Below are 16,857 nucleotides of genomic sequence, written 5' to 3'. Positions count from 1 at the left end.
TAGGATTTTGTGGTCGATGGTGTCATAGGCAGCGCTAAGATCAAGCAAAATGATCACAGAATAATTCCCTGCATCAGATGCCATTAACAGATCATTATAGACTATTATATTATATTATAAGTCCCATAGTTAAGTTAATTAGCAGTCATTTACACAGCAAAAAAAAAGTTTCTTTGATTGAGTTAATTTGGTTCATTTCTCTCATTACACTGTATCATACTACACTGCATTCAAAATGATGGAACACGTTTGGTTTACACTGTTTTGACTCTGATTTATAGAAGTTGCATGAATAATTAATCATTTTTCCATCCATCCATCTTCTTCTGCTTATCCGGGGCCGGGTCCCGGGGGCAGCAGCCCAAGGAGAGAAGCCCAGACCTCCCTCTCCCCAGCCACCTCCTCCAGCTTGTCTGGGGGAACAACAAGGAGTTCCCAGGCCAGCCGAGAGTTATAATCTCTCCAACGTGTCCTGGACTGATTATTAATTTTTTCCCTAGCTTTTTGAGTTATGTGTCAGCTAGTACAGTCCTTGCTGGTCTGAGCAAAGAGGAGGCACAAGGTGGAAATGGTTGAAATGCAAAGGCCACCCACATGGACTGAACCATCTGCTGTAACGGCATGAAGTTCTCATTACCTCCACCAAAGAGGTTAGCATTTGCATGCATGCGTATCATTCTGTCTGAAACAGGATAGCTTGAAAAGTTTGGAATGATTTCTGATAAAAATTGTAGGGGTCTAGAGTGGGGTCATGTTAACTATTTATTCAAATTTAGTGTTCACGGCCAACTCAAAGCTGACAAAAAGCCTCATAACTTACTGTGTGTACTGTCAACATATAGAAAGTACTGCACAAAGATTTAAAATATCATGTTACATTTGACTTCTGACCTCTCCTTCAAGGTCAATAGAATAATAAAGTCAAAGTGATAATAATGCTGTGTACAGGTATTTAAAACTGTTTCTTACTGCCTTTGTTTGTATTGACAACAAATAGAGAATGATATATGGGGATTGTAAATATCATGTTATTTTATCTTGTTATGTACATGACAGTAACATATTTTATATAGTATAATAATTATGAACTGTTTAAATGCACAATAATTTGAATGCATGTACAATGTTCCTTAATAAGTTGAGGGTTTTTTGGACAACAAACTAAAAAACAAAACTTTTTGCTAAACATTTAAATGAATTTTAGTAAACAATGAAGATTAGTTTGATGAGTTAGTGTTTTTTGTTAACTAGTGTTTTTGAGTAACGCTTACTTTCAGTGTTTTGTTTTTTGGACATTTTGGTCAAATTAAACCCACTTTTTGAAAATTACACCTGTGCTTGTATTTTCATGTGGTCAGTCCCTTAAATGCAGTAATGCATGCATCGCATCAGCACATCAAGAACAGGAGAGCATTTTTTGGGGCAAAAATGGCATCCGATATTTAAAATTATTCTATACATCTCACGTTTGACCACCTAGAGGATGATTCTGGCTTATTTCACACCCCTGGTCTAGACTGATTGTAGTTGTAGATTATATAAAAATGTAGCAGCTTGCAATAAATCAACTGGGATCCCAGACAAAAGTTGAAAAACGTGTTTAATAGAGACTCTGGTGCACTGAGGAAAGTGTTAAGTTACGCAAGCCCTGCATCTATGGCCGCTGATTCACCATCTGCACTGACTTTTTAAAGATAGTGGGGTTTATCGCTATACGGGTTGCTCCTGATAGGGGTAACACTTCTGACACACCCACAAAAAAAGAAAGCTTACCTTAAAGCCCCATTGCCCACAACTGTGCCTTTTCATTAAAGCAGTTTGCTGTTTGTCCCTGAAAGATCAGCAAATGGTTGCGCACGTGTTTCAGATCGAAAGGGGCCCCGGTTCCTCCAAAAGCCACTCTGCAGTTCAAGCACCACTTCTGTCAGTCAAATGGAGCAGGTGGTGTGGCTGGATGAAAAGGTAGGGGAAGGAATAAGCCAGAAACTCACAGGGAGACTTCATTTTGTTTCTGTTATTCTGCTTAAATAATCTACATGTCTATTTTTACTTAATACCATTTAATAAGAGGTTGGCCTATACAGATAAGCACCTCAATTAAGCTTGCTGCCTCGAGGAGAATATCAAAGCCGCTAAAATTACAGCATGGCTAGAAAAGGAAAATGTATGCATGTAGTTTAATATTGCAAAATGTTATTTACTTTTTTAAAAGTATTATTATTAATAGGACTGGTCGGTGATTAATAAGAATAGCTTACACTCACATTCCCTACCCGTATAACCCCTGATTGTATCCAACTAGCGCAATTTTTCTCTGTCACCAGGTAGCCAATTACAGCCCCATGGAAATAAAGAAATTGCCCTTTTAATACTATAAATTGATTAACAGAGCCATGATTAGTGTTTTAGTAATAGGTAATCTGCACTCTGACTGCGTGTGCTAAAAAAATTCTTACATTCATATTTTGGAATACAGTGTAGTGAAAAAGTATTCGCCCACCCTTTATGACTTTTTTTGCATATTTGTTGCACTTACATGTTTCAGATCATAAAACAAATTTTAATATTTGATGAAATGAATAGAAAATTCAGTTTTTAAATGATGATGTCATTTCTTACAGGAAAAAAGTGATCCAAACCTACCTGGTCCTGTGTGAAAAACTAAATGCTAAATTAACTGTGATTAACTACCGAGTTCAGTTTCACGAGCCACACCCGGCTCTTATTATTGTCAGACCTGCTGAATGAAGAAAATATTCTGTGAATTGATGACTCAAAAGGTGAACTTTTTGGAAGGTTTTAGTCCAGTTACATGTGTTGTAAAACTTACACAGCATTTCAGAAAAAGATCATAGGAGCAGCCAATCATGGGGGTGGTAGTGTGATGGTCTGAGGCTGCTTTGCTGATTCAGGACCTGGATCACTAATTGACGTTACCATGAATTCTGCTCTCTACCAGAAAGTCCTGAGGAAGAACATCTGGCTGTCAGTTCGTGCCCTGACGCTGAAGTGTATTTGGGTTATGGAGCAGGACAATGACCCAAAATAAACTTTGGGTCAATAGAAACAAAGTGAAGAAAATATGCGGCTCATGTTTGAAAACCCTCTAATGTGGTTCAGTTGAAACAATTCTGCAAAGAGGAGTGGGCCAAAATTCATCCACAGCAATGTGAAAGACTCATTGTCAGTTATCAGAAATGCTTGATTGCAGTTCTTGCTGCCAAGGGTGGCACAACCAGTTATTAGGTTTAGGGGGTAATTACCTTTTCAAACAGGCCCGTGTAGGTTTGCATAACTTTTCCCCTTAATAAATGAAATCATAATTTAAAAACTGCATTTTGTTTTTACTCGTATAATCTTTGTCTAATTAGTTTGACGATCTGAAACATTTAAATGTGACAAATATGCAAAAAGCTAAGAAATCAGGAAGGGTGCAAATACTTTTTCACTGCACTGTAATTTCATGCATCAGAATTATTTACCACCATAGTTGGAGACTAGATGTGTATTTTGGAAATAACAGAATAAGTAATAAAGACACTCATTTAGGAGTATCACACTCCAACCATGTTATGTTACAGTCAAACCAGAGTAAACCAAGTGTTTTAGACTGCAGACCTTTAGTCTTCCTGCTTTTTTGTGAGCGTTAACCCTTTATTATGAAGGAAGAGTTTCAACTTCCTGTCACAGTCTGGCTAAGTTTGACTGACTTGTCGAAATTTCCAGTTTACAGACACAGGAACTTATCTGCTGTTCTCGGTCTGGTTTAGTGTGGTTCTAAAAAGGTCCAAACATCAGATATGAGAGGTGATAGACTAAAATAAAGTCTCCCAGAACACTGTGAGTCATGTCATCAGTTCCACAACACATGTACATACTTTTGTCTTCAGGAAATTAACTTTGTGTGCTATTAATACAATCAATACCATACAGTATTCCTGTTCTTGCTTCATCTAATAACTGTGGATTCAAATATGTCTGTGGAAATGTGATGTGTGTCAGTGTCCTTATTTGCAGGTAGAGTTAAAAATGTGTTCGTCTATTTTGATGCACCTTCCAGGCTGTAAACTGGCTTATGCAACGGGGTATAACAGGAGGTTTGTGTGCTGTGTGCTCATTCAGTGCTGGGGTTTAAGTATTTAATTAGTACCAAAGCCAGCTCTGGCTAATCTTCTCAACACTGACTCAACATGTGACCTGGTAATGTTAAGGCCAATCAATAGCCTGAGCAATTCAAACAAAGACAATGTCAGCTTTGACTCGCAGTAGGTATACATGCATGCGGTCCTATGCAATCGTTATGGTTTGAAGCAAAGTTTCTAGGTGGTTTCTGCTAGCATGGTCTCTGTTGGTTTCTACCAAACTGCTTTAAAACAAGTAAAAACACAGCCTCCAGATCATGCCTCCACAGTGTTTCCATGCCTTATAGAAACACTTCGAGCCCAGAGCGCACAACTCAGCACACATCCTATGTTACACAGACACTGATTTAGGTTTGCGATTGTCCTCTCCAGCACAGTTTATCCTCATTGAGTGCTGCAGTCAGTGTCCTGCCTGCAAACAGGCCTACTCTACCCTCTGCAGATGAACAGATGAAGCTCTGGAAGTGGGACAGGGGCTATTTGGACAGGAATTAAGGGGTGTGTTAAATTTCTGCATGCATGATCAATGGGGTTGAATGGTGGGGTTGGTGGTGGGTGGGGGCTAACGCTAGGCAGAGGCAGAAACAGAAACCGAGGGGGAGAGAGAGAGCTAGCGAGCAATGGCTCACTAATGAGAGATGGGACAGCGTGGATTGTATCTCATTACCAATCAACATAGCTTTGAGTTCTCCAGAGAGGGAAAATGCAAGCTCTAATGTGTGCTGCATGTGTTCCTTTTTGATAAACCCAGCTTGTGTGGTGGGGTATTAGTCACAGCGGTATCTGAGCTGCTGGAAATCCACACACAACTGCCCTCTGTCCGTTTTGGTGAGGAGTTTCCTCTGAATAGTACAATGGGACTTAATTACAGGTCACTGGCATGTCTCAGGGAGATAGAGGCAGCTCTGTTACCCTTCCAAATACAGTATAATGCCATCTTCCCAAGGGTGGGGTGGGGTAACAGGAGCTCAACACAAAAAGGTGCTGATAGGCCGAACCTGAGAATAGTATTAGGTGATCCAGGCAGAGAAAGTGAGCATTTTACAGTGTAAAGAGAAAAGAGGAAAGATAAAAGACTACATTAACTCTCAAAGGTTTTCTCCTATTCAGTTTGCCCTCTTTCCTTTCCAGTTCAGTTCCAACTTAGTCTTCCTGCCAACTTATGTTGTCAAAAAACAAGAGGGTGGATTAAAAAAAAGAGAGGGAGAGAGCGGGAGAGACAGGGGGAAGGCAAATCTATGGAAACAATAATATTATTCGAATTCAACAGCCGAACAGTTTAAAGTTTAAACATTAGAGATGGGAATGGTGAACCACTTTCAAGTTGTCCAGTATACCAGAATCATATTTCTCCAAGCATATAAATTTCTTTATCAACGCACAGATGTCAAACTCAGCAGTGATTTCCAAGCCTTTGTCCATCTATAATTTCCACAAAGAAAACTGATCAAGAATTAATAAGGGACTCAATAAAGAATCAGATCTATAGTCAAAAATCAATAAGATTATATTCATATCAGAAATGCAAAATGCAGAATTTGCATAGGCCTACTGCTGTATTTAAAAAAAAATGTTTTGCATGCTTTGCATAGAATTTCAGCTTTGCAGCTGACGTGCACGTTTTCTTTGTTTCATTTCATAATGTGCCAAATATGCAAGCAGCCTGGTTTAGCAGCACCCTGCAGATGTGCAGGGTTGCACTGTCGTGCTAAAATAATCACGATGGCAGCAGTTGATGCTCTAAAAGCTGTAGATTTGTATACATCGTTCAGCATTAATGGTGCCCTCACAGGTGCTCTTGGTTACCTCATGCCATGTGCAGTCATGCGCTCCCTGTACTGAACTGCACGCTGAAAACACACCAGGTGGTCTCTCTCCTCAGTTTTGAATTTCACAGCCCACAGGAAGGTTTTCCACTTCACTTGAGGCTGTCTTAAAAGCAGTAAGGCCCAGAGAAGGCAGCAGTGTTTCTGGGTCTTGTTTTTAGATGCATGGCAGAGTTGAACTTTTATTTGTGGATGCATGATGACTGTGTTCACTGGCGGTGGTTTTCAGAAGTGTTTCTGAGCCCATGCAGTGATTTTTCACTACATAATTATGTCTATTTTAATCACAGACACTCGACATCAGTCTTTGTCCTTATGCACAAAGAAAGCAGAGATTTTTCCCAATTTCACTGAAGAGTTTAAAGTAAGTTGGATTATTACATAGTTAAAACACGGAATAAAATACATGTGGTCTAAACCCCTTCCCATATTTACTTCTACAAGATTCATCACTGGGGTGCTCTTTGGAAATTTTGCTAACTAACATAATTAAATGTAAGATATTAAAACAGGCGTCTGGGGCTTTTTGCATTACACTTGTCCAATTTCTTGTTGCACTTTTCTTAGCTCTTTCTGGGATGTGCTGCTGGAATCAGATTAGAAATAAGCACATGTATTTCAAACAAGGGAAAAAAAAGAGAAAATCTTGCTCCTTTTTTTAAAGTTTAATTTGTGAAATAGTCACAAGTAGTCGATGATGTCCAAAGTGTTTGACTTGTGCACATTGATTTAAAAAAAAGGGGGGGGGGGAGCACAGTGTTAGAGGTCGACCTTAAAGCACTCTCTCAGTAAATGTGGAAATGTTTTAGGAAACTGATGTGCCAACTTATTCCTTTCTTATTCTTTGTCCTTTCTTGTCTTGAACTCATGTTCATGACAGAAAACACTCCACCAAGGCCCCTAACATGAAGCAACTTCCTGAAAGTCTAATGTAAAGATAACACAGCAGCGCCCTCTCCTGGCAGAAAAGACAAATCAAACTTTGCTCCTGCTTAGCTGATCTCCTGCTCCTCCGTGTATTATTGACTTATTTATTTCTTTATATTTTACATATGCATTAACAAATAAAATGTATGGAATAAGAAAAAATAAGAATGAAAAATAAGAAAGAAAAAAGCCCAAAACTATTTTTCTAAAATGTCCTTTCCGTGTGAGAAAAAGCTATACGTAAAAAGCTCCCAACTTTCCAAGTCATGTTTTCCCCCCACTGTCTTATCAGTTTTCTGCTCTGAGAAGTAGACTGTGGACTCTGCCAGTGCAACACCCCTCATTTTTATTTATTGTTTTTAAGATGAACTTTGGTCCCTGCTGAGGACTGAGGGAGAAGGGACAAAGTTCACAGGGCGCACGTAAGGAGGAGGGGGTGAATAGGAGGAAGGTTAGATTAAAAGAAAATTGACCTTTGAAAGCAAAAACAACAAGTGAAAAGCTAAAACCGGACAGCTCTGGACACATCGGGAGGATTCAGCAAAGGAAAATGAAAGTTTACTTTCTCATGAGCTGAAGAGGGACTGCAGATATAAAATAATGCGGCCTGGCACTGGCTGTGTGGCTGTCGTTTGAGCGTGGTAGTGCACATGAGAGCAGTTTGTTTGCGAGGCAGTAGTGAGGTAAGACATAAGACTAATGGAGGTAGAGGAGAGGGCTGAGGCAGCCAAAGCGGGGCCGAGTCGTTTGACGGCTCTGCAGGAGCAGCTGATCTGGGCCCTGCTGGAATCTGGACTGTCCCGGGAGGTTCTGATCCAAGCCATGGGGGAACTGGAACGAAACAGGGCAAGTGCTGGCAACGAGAAGGGAGAAAGGGGGGATGGAGAGAGCTCAGAGGAGGGAGAAATGGATTTCCCGCCACCTATATTCCGAGAACTGGAGAAGCTCTCTCCAGAGGAGGCGTCCAAATTGAGGACTGAAGTCGAGCACCTACTGCAGTAAGTAGATCCTGGCACTTCTCTGGAAGCTTAATGGCAACAGCGACAATCATCCTAATGTCTCGGTAACTGCTATTCTCACTCAGCAGCTTTTCCAGTAGGACCCGGTCGGATAAATTCTGAAAATTGACAACATCCTTGCCACCGCTTCTGATTCTCCTCGTCTTTGTGTTACCTCCCGTGTGTCAAAACCACACACTTGAGAGTCGAAGCAATACTTTACGCATTTACCTGTTAACACCACTATTCCTATTGTCTTCTTACACTCTGTCCCCATGTCTTTACCAAATCCTCCCTCCTTGCCATGCTTCTCTGACTCTCTCTCTGCAGTCTGGCTCTTGGGCGAATATAAAGAGGGTTCCTCCTTTGCTAGTTACTAATTACCCACCCTCATCATTATTCCCTGACCATTTCTTAATAAATAAGCCAAGAGCCTGAGGTGAAGATTAATAGAGCAGAGCTAGTCATGTGAGACTGTGTTTGCGCAACGCATGAGTGATTTTTGTCCGTTCCGTTTTAAGGCCTGATCCTGAAAATATGGAACACAGACATATAAACATTGGACATTCTGTCATAAACATTAAATGTTTAAAAAAGTGGGGGAAAAGCTCGCTCTAAATAGGATTGTTAAAAAAAAACCCAACTAATTTTTGCCGATACCTTTACCAAAATGTTTGGAAGCTGTTTGAGACTTTCAAAATAATTTGGTGTGTCTTTAATGACGTTTTCAACTTGATAATTAGGAAGTGTTAAATTAGGCTTCATAAATCTTTTACATGTTTTCCATTCCAGTGATCTGAAAGGGCTGGACTTTGTTCCCCCGTGCTCTCTCTTATCTCTCTTTGTCAACAAACCTCTCTTTGTGTGGTCATATTTTACATCCCTACTGATGTGACAAACTGCCTGGTTAGCACTTCTACATATACTGGTATCTGTTAAGGAAAAGTCCACTAAATAAAAATGCACAAAACTATAAGGTGGGCCGTTTTTAAGCTCAGGTGTCTGTCTGTCTGACAGTGAGGATCCCTGGCATGTTGCAAAAATGGTAAAAAGCTACATGCAGCAGCATAACCTACCTCAGCGGGAGGTGGTGGAGTCCACGGGACTCAACCAGTCTCACCTCTCCCAGCACCTCAACAAAGGCACGCCCATGAAGAACCAAAAAAGAGCTTCTCTGTACACCTGGTATGTCAAGAAGCAGTGCGAGATCAGCCAGCGTGAGTACACAAGCCGTGCTGGAGCTCCAAGAGTGCAAAAATAAAAGAAAAATGTGAGGTGTTTAAAAACAACAACAAAAACCATGCTAACTTTTTAAATGTAGAATTTACCAATGCCAAACATGGCCTTGCAACTGTGAAGGACCAAGGGGAGGACATCAAGAAAGGACGGAGGAACAGGTTCAAGTGGGGTCCAGCATCCCTGCAGATCCTCTTCCACGCCTACGAACGACAGAAGAACCCGAGCAAGGAGGAAAGAGAGGGGCTGGTGGAGGAATGTAACAGGTGAGACGGGATTTTGATTTTGTGTTCATTTATCTTGTTTTTATAGGGTTGCTGTGATTGATCTAAATTCTTGGCATCTGATCATATATTTCTATAGATTTATAACAATTAACACTTGTAATAAAGATTGTAATAAAGAGAGTCTGATTTCCTCTTTCAGGGCAGAATGCCTCCAGAGGGGCGTGTCTCCCTCCCAGCTTGCTGGCCTCGGCTCTAACCTGGTCACTGAAGTCCGAGTGTACAACTGGTTCGCTAACCGTCGGAAAGAGGAGGCTTTTCGTCACAAACTGGCCCTCGACACGCCTTTCGGCAGTCAGACTGCCTCATCCTCCAACGCCAACCTTCCACCCAGTCCCGAGCACGGTAATAACCCATCCTCATGTATGGAAATTTGAGAGGGAAATCAGAATGGCTTAGAGACATGACTCTACTGGTTGTGCTGCTGGATGCTCATATTTACCTTTATTCTATTTAGACTTGGAGCAATCGACCAAAGTCAGCTGTGATGTGTGTAAACCACGAACCTTATAAATGTTCTGGGACTGACTGGATGATTGTTGTTTCCCCAGGTGTGAAATACAGCCAGCACATCCCATGCGACACTGTGAGCTCAGCCAGAGGCAGCGGAGGGGAGAGAGTGGGGCATCTCATGGTGAGTCCAGTCCAACTGGAACCAAGCCACACACTCCTCGAGACCCATAACCCCAAGCTGGTGAGAGCTCGTGTCCGGATCCCTCGTGGTTCAATATGCTAAATTACCAGCTGCCATCCTCATGCCATCCTCTGGTTTCAGGTGTCCAGTGGTGGGCCACTACCCCCAGTAAGCACTCTAACCTCCCTGCACAGTCTGTCTGCCTCACCTGCATCCTCACAGAGCCTCATCATGGCCTCAGTGCCCAGCGTCATGAGTCTGGGGGAGTCCTCCCTTCTCATTGGTAACATTGGTTCCCTTTATTTCCCATTTTGTAATAAGGGGAAAAATTCTCAGACCAACGTCAATGCTGTTTCACAGGTTTAGCCTCCACGCAACCTCAGACGGTGCCTGTCATAAACAACATGGGAGGCGGTTTCACAACCTTGCAGCCCATCTCATTCCAGCAGCAGCTTCACGCCTCTCCTCAGCCGCCAATACCACAGCAGCTTCAGAGTCACATGGCTGCCAGTCCGTTCATGGCAACCATGGCACAGCTGCCATGTCACAGTAAGACTGCAGTAACATGAAGACTAGAGCTCAACATGTCATCCCCGAGTAAAGATTCATTCATCTGTTTGTCGTTCCAGTGTACAGCAAATCTGATTCGCCCCAGTACCACCCGTCCAGTTTGCTCTCGCAAGCCATGGTCATCGCAGACAGCAGCAGCCTGACCAGCCTCACTGCTGTCAGACAGGTACTGGGACTGACCAGAGCTCAGTCTGTTCAGAGCATCTAGTTTTAAAACCTAAATCATTGATTTTTGTTTCGGGCAGATTCTGACCACAGACCCTGAGGAGCAGGAAGACGCACCTTTACAGGAAGACTCTCTAAACATGCAACCACACTCACCTGCACCAGGTACAAAGATGTAAACAGCATGTAAATGTAGGGACTGATAAAGGGATAGAGATTGATGATATGATGTTGACAGGAAAGTTGGATATATTGCAGGAGACCAGAGCTCTTTCTGTCACCTGGATTCACTGACAATCAGGAGAAACGGTCCCACGAGTTGATCAAGGGTTCATATGAAAGGGGTGATGTTGGCAGGGTCTGAGCAAACTGAAAGGGGCGTTTTACAAATCATGACTTCCACAAAAAAATGATTCACTGGAATTAAGACTGATTGATAATCTGGTGATTTATAGCACAATTTTCTGCAGCATTCATCTGATTCTTTTAATAACAGTCGTATTTATATTTATAGATCTTTAATCACCATTTGATACCTTTCTCATTCCCGTCACAATGTGATGCAGTTTGCACTTCATTCGGTGGGTTTAATAAGGCACGGCTTAACACGCCGAACATTTAAAACTTATTCATCCAGCAGAATAAAACATGCTGCGAATAAAAGCATCAGTAAAAATGTGAAACTGAAACTCAAAACATAACCGGCTCCTGACAGTTTGAGTTTTATTCCTTCAGCTGGAGACTGGGTGCTGTTTACAGCTTGAGAGTAAAGACTAAATATAAAAATAGAATTCAACCTTAGTGGAAATTTGATATGAGGTCTTGAAAAAATAAAATTGTTGTAAAATTGTTTAGCGCCGACAGGAATAAAGTTGCATGTAAAAATCTATATTTACATATTCATTATTACCGATGCTCCATGAACTTGTTCATGCATGGAGATCTGCCTGATTCCAGGGATAGTGATGCTATTTTTGGGAGATTTGGTTGGTCAGGTGGTCCAGGTAAGGTTCACGGCATAAGATTAGATTAGATGAAACTTTATTAATCCCTTGGGTGGGTTACTTCGGGAAATTCAGTTTCCAGTAGCACAGCAGTGACAGAAGTTGCGTGTTACAGATACAATAATGGGGAATGAGAGTAAGGATATAAGCATAAGTTACCATGGCAAAAAGTGAACCACATGCAGTACAGAACACCCAGAGTTAACCCTGAAGTTATCTGGATAAGCCAAAATCTGGCTTCATAGTACAGGCCTCAGGTGGAAGCAAACCAAGGCCATGAGTATTGGAGGTGGATTCAAGATGTTCTACCGTGCTGTAGACAGGAAGAAAAATGGATTAGGGGTGATCCTGAAGGAAGATTATGTGAAGAGTGTCAGACAGGCTCACGAGTTTGAAGCTGGAAATCGAAGGGGTGATGCTAATGCTTTGGAGAAGATGGTTTTGACAAAATAACAGGAGGCCGAGCTGGTGTTAAGATTTTCATTGGGAGTGAGCAGGATGGACAAGATTAGACGCTGATTAGATGTTGAAGATGGAGCTGCCAGGGAGGAGGAAAAGACAGAGCACAAAGAAGGTTCATGGATGTAGCGAAAGAGGACGTGCAGAGGGTTGGTGTGACAGAGGAGGGTGCTAGAGGTGAGATGGAGGCATATGATCTGCTGTAGAAACCCCTAAAAGGAGCAGCTGAGAGGAGACCATGAAAGCAGACGACTGGTTCAAACACTGCACAAAGCCAAAAGCTGACATTTACCCATTACATGGTGCATAGAGCAAGGCTGGCTACGGCGCATAAGCCAACAGGGTGGTTAGCTAGTCCATCAGAGATGTTTCATTATTTACTTCTTATCATGTGTACATCAATTGACTGATATCAGCAACTCTTTTTTTTACCTTCTACACCTTCACAGAAAAGAACCCAAAGATAATAGACTCTCAGATGTCTTTGTAGCCTGATCCTCATAAATGTCCCAACACAAACACTGTTTTCAAACAATCTGAAGCCTCTTTTCTTTTCTTTTTTAAATTAACAGTTTCATCCGAGAGCCTCGAGCTGTATCCTTCCTCTCAGGCGACAGAAAGCCATCAATCTCACCTCCTCTCACCGTCTCCGACAGAAATCAGCTCCTACATCCCTGCACAAATGGTTTCCACAGCACAGTAAAAGAGTCTCCTGACTGTCAGCTGGATTCAGGAGTGAATCGGGACGTATGCCATGTAAGCTTGGGGCCAGTACTACAAAGCAAGTTCAAAATACCCAAAATACTGGCTTCATCCACCCCAAGATCAGCATTCAGAATAAGTAGTCACCCGAAAGCTGTTATGAACTTGATGCGTCAAACCAGGGTCTTTCCAATCTAGATCTGACCAATCAGAAACGTGGACAAGCAGTGCAACTAATTTTACAAAAGAAGATAAAACTACAGAAACAGAAACACGAGCAGGTAAGGTCTGCAGTGTAGGTTACCATGAAGATGTACCAAAGTAAGAAGCAGGTCGCCTTCGTAACACTGAAAACCCAGAGTTGCACCTGAGCGATGACACTGTCTGACTCAAACGTCAAACTGTCACTGAAACGAGGACACAGAAAATCAACGGAAGATTAACACTGACGTGTATTTTTTTATTCAAATATTTGTAAATGTTTTAGAATTTAAACAAAATGTAAACTGATCTGAAACTTGTCATCAGCATGTTACCTGCATTTTTTTAACTCACCTTGAAATATTTTCACTTTTTTGTTTTAACATCATTAATGACAAAGTAAAGACCAATCCCAGCTTTTGAATAAAAATATTTTAAATCTTTGAATTCACCGTGGCAGAAAGTCATTTAAAAAATAATTAAAAATCAGTGCAATGCTTCTTCCTCTGCGTTTTCTTCTTGCCTCTTCTTCTTCTTTTTCCGTTTTACTTTGACTTGCATGTGTTCCTGTTCTGAGTTTGTGAGCTCACCATTACTCTGAGCATCAGGAGTAGAATCTGAGTCCACCTGTTCCCCATCCTCCTGATTCTTCTTCTTCTTCTTCTTCTTCTTAACGCGGCTCTCTTCTCCCTCTGTATCTTTCTTCTTCGTCTTTGTCATTTTTACCGAGCAAGGAGACTCCATCGAAGGGGGTGAGAGCACCAACGAGGGTAACAGATCTTTGACAGACACCGCTGCCTCTTTCAGCCTCATTTCCATCTCATCATCGCTGTCGCTGAAGGGCAGAGAGAGAAAGAATGTCATACGGAGGGAAATAAAAATGAATCAATAACACAAGGAAGAAAACATTAATAGAGATGAAGAACCTTGAGCTGGGAGCAGGCCGACGCCTTACGGGGGCGGGAGGATCTTCAGCTTTCTTTCCTGGGACTGATGTAGAAAACAGACGAAATCCTAGAAGAAGAAAACTGTCAGGTTTAAAGAGATGAACACAAGTTCCCATAGAAACAAAATCTTCTTAAAGAGCCAGAAACTTTACCTTCCTCCTCCTCCTCATCATCTTTGTTACATTTAGCTGGTTCTAAACAGGATGAAGTTTGAGGCTTTATCTCTGAAATACAACTGACAGGCAAATATAATGGTTAATAAGATAATCTTATGATTATCAATTATTATAAACAAAAGGTTTTTTTTTTGTTTTTTTGTAGCCAGAGTCGTTACCTGTCAAGAAAGTGTCCTAACTTTCTGGCAACATGCGTCTGGAATCCTGGCGTGACCTGGAGCTCGTTGCCATCATGTTCATGGTCAGCGACAACGAGACTGTTATACAAAAAAACTTTATGAAGCTTATTTTACTTCTGACATTCATATAAAAAAACAAAACAAAAAACAGATACCTCTGTACTTGCCTACTGAGATAAAGGATCTACAGCCTTTTGCAAAAGTCTCGAGCCTCTGACTCTGAACTCTCAGGCAGATTTTTCTGCCCTTTCTTTCAGTAATCTGCAGGAATATTTCTCCAGGCTTCTTGGAGGACATTTAAAGCTTTTTGGATGTTTCTGCAAGATTCTCTCACACTCTTTCACTAATGTTATGGTCTGGCCTCAATCTACGACTGATAGTATCCCATTGTGTGTTTTCTTAATTATGTAAGTTTTACTTCATTGCCAATTTTGACAAGATCCCCAACACCACTGCCCAAAACCCCCAAATCCTCTGTATAGACACTCACTGCTGTACCTCTCTCCTGACCTCCTCCGTACATATTAACAATTATTTGAACAATAAAATTCAAATTTGGATTCTTCCCTCCATCAGATCTGTTGCCAACGATTTTCAGTCCAGTTCTTGTGTAATTTAGCATGGGTTCTTGATAGCCACACTTCCACTGAGACCATTTGTTATAAGGCTTCATGAACAACAGATGGATCAACAGAGGGGCATCACTCAGGTCTTTGCTAAACGTTTTCCTGTTTTTAAGGGCATAACTTTCAGATACTGTTCATCTGTTGTAGATATTTTTAGTTCTCCATTTGTTTCATCTACTCGTATTTTTTAAAGACACGCTATGAACCATGCCAAGTTTTTGGCCAATAACTTTTTAGTAATCACTTTGTTGGCGTAAAAATATTATTTTGTGGCTGCCAAACTGTGTTTTCTTGGGGATTTTTCATAGTTTCAACTAAAGAAATGGTAACAAGTAATGTGTTTTTGTGACAGGCTGCTATTAAAGTGCCTAAAGACACAATGTTGTGTTAATCAGTGTTAAGTGGCTCAACAAACAAACAAGGAAAGACAACATTCCTTTGAAAATGATCAGGCACAATGACTGAACTGAAAGTGAGTGAAAAAGTAACCGATGTCCAAAGAAACACTGAAAGACCTTCTGAAAAGCCCGAAGAACTATTGCTCAAGACTACTTTAAACAATTCTAAGCAAAATATAAAGAAATCAGGGTTGGTTCGAGTTAAAAACATTAACTTGAACCAACAAATTATTATTACGCAATGCGAGATTAATTTGCAGAACAGATGGATAGTCATAGCTTACAAAAACTAATTTTAAGTACATCTGGGGTTTTTTTTTTTTTCACATTAATTGAATCTAATATCATTACAATTTACTGCTCACATTGGAAAGACACAAAGTTCACATACAGAGCTTTTGTGCGTGAAACAACATCTTTGTGGGTCAAACAACCAAATCTGGAAATACTCTAAACCTTTCATACATTTTCCCTCCTGTGCAATAGTGAAAGGAACAACAATGTATTCTGTTGGAACATTGAAGCAGTTTTCACACTTGGACGGATATTTAACACTAAAAGAAGCAAATGGATATTTTAAAAGGTAACACTTACCGCTTTGACTCTTTCACACTGGCATCCGCATCTTAAAACACAGAGAGTTAGTGTCTTTAACAGAGCTACACTGCAGCTGATTAAACCCGCGCACTGTGTTGATTTAGCAAGCTCAGGGGCTAGCTAAAGCTGCGCTATGCTCTTAGAGTCTTACCGTAATGTTTATTTGTAACCAATTAAATAAATTTCATTAGAAAATGTTACTGACCGACAGCTCTTTATGCATGGACTATAAATATTGTGGAAACTTCTCCGGGGTACCTGTTGGGAACGGCTAGCGGTGCACGTATGCTAGCTTGGCCCCTCGGTTCAAACAGAGGAGGCAAACACTAACCTTTGCTTTTGACAGCCTTCGTCTCCCAAACCGCCTCCTGACATCTTTTAAGTACTTCGTCGTCACTGCTGCTGGAGTCGTCCGAAACCCCAACCATCTTTTTAACGGGGGCCGCCATGATGAAACACATGTGCAGCTATTAGTGTTGTGTTTTCAGCAGAGGATTCTGGGTAATGTATTTTGTTACCCAGGTGAGAAAAAACCCCAAAGCGTTCTCAGACTCATCACTACTTTCATTCCGTTTTAAGAAACGGTGGTAAATCAAGGTTAAATATTATTTTCAAATTACTTTTCAAATGGAAATCAGAGTTACATTTCTGGGTCCTGTTTTCTTCCTTTTTCCTAGAGTCACTATCAAAACTATTCAGTGGGTCATGGCATGTTTGGGGTTTTATGAGGTGTGTTTATTTTTGTCTCAATATTTGGGAATTCTGTGCAGACCCACATTAAGTAGG

At 41.1% G+C, this 16,857-nt stretch overlaps 2 protein-coding genes across 2 annotated transcripts; one reads left to right on the top strand and one right to left on the bottom strand.

Moving 5' to 3' along the window:
• The first annotated feature begins 7,220 nt into the window (after window positions 1–7,220).
• Window positions 7,221–13,525, top strand: hnf1a (HNF1 homeobox a). Its single transcript, XM_086313286.1, has 10 exons — window positions 7,221–7,893; window positions 8,911–9,110; window positions 9,215–9,395; window positions 9,556–9,758; window positions 9,965–10,107; window positions 10,189–10,330; window positions 10,408–10,596; window positions 10,677–10,783; window positions 10,863–10,947; window positions 12,818–13,525. The coding sequence occupies exons 1-10, from the start codon at window positions 7,595–7,597 to the stop codon at window positions 12,946–12,948; spliced, it is 1,680 nt and encodes a 559-aa protein (XP_086169412.1). The 5' UTR covers window positions 7,221–7,594; the 3' UTR covers window positions 12,949–13,525.
• Window positions 12,792–16,563, bottom strand: lg12h12orf43 (linkage group 12 C12orf43 homolog). The gene is made up of 6 exons (XM_086313287.1): window positions 16,403–16,563; window positions 16,069–16,099; window positions 14,430–14,528; window positions 14,248–14,330; window positions 14,075–14,162; window positions 12,792–13,983 (listed from the first exon to the last, which is right to left on the bottom strand). The coding sequence occupies exons 1-6, from the start codon at window positions 16,530–16,532 to the stop codon at window positions 13,635–13,637; spliced, it is 780 nt and encodes a 259-aa protein (XP_086169413.1). The 5' UTR covers window positions 16,533–16,563; the 3' UTR covers window positions 12,792–13,634.
• Window positions 16,564–16,857: the final 294 nt, after the last annotated feature.

The sequence above is a fragment of the Aulonocara sp. 'chitande type north' Nkhata Bay genome, linkage group LG12 (genome assembly GCF_057382095.1).
Source record: "Aulonocara sp. 'chitande type north' Nkhata Bay isolate Kocher_YH1m ecotype deep benthic linkage group LG12, A_spYH_male_GT1.1, whole genome shotgun sequence".
NCBI lineage: Eukaryota > Metazoa > Chordata > Actinopteri > Cichliformes > Cichlidae > Aulonocara > Aulonocara sp. 'chitande type north' Nkhata Bay.
Note: the sequence above shows the minus strand (reverse complement) of the source record. Positions and strands in the feature narration are given on the sequence as shown.

Bases quoted from the DNA above. Each gene is read 5' to 3' on its own strand.
- hnf1a (XM_086313286.1), top strand. From the start codon at position 7,595: ATGGAGGTAGAGGAGAGGGCTGAGGCAGCCAAAGCGGGGCCGAGTCGT. The intron at 10,331-10,407 runs GTAACATTGGTT...GCTGTTTCACAG, and splicing joins GGAGTCCTCCCTTCTCATTG to GTTTAGCCTCCACGCAACCT. The intron at 10,948-12,817 runs GTACAAAGATGT...TTAAATTAACAG, and splicing joins ACCACACTCACCTGCACCAG to TTTCATCCGAGAGCCTCGAG.
- lg12h12orf43 (XM_086313287.1), bottom strand. From the start codon at position 16,532: ATGTGTTTCATCATGGCGGCCCCCGTTAAAAAGATGGTTGGGGTTTCG. The intron at 14,331-14,429 runs GTAACGACTCTG...TTTGCCTGTCAG, and splicing joins TTAGGACACTTTCTTGACAG to TTGTATTTCAGAGATAAAGC. The intron at 13,984-14,074 runs GTTCTTCATCTC...TCTGCCCTTCAG, and splicing joins CGGCCTGCTCCCAGCTCAAG to CGACAGCGATGATGAGATGG.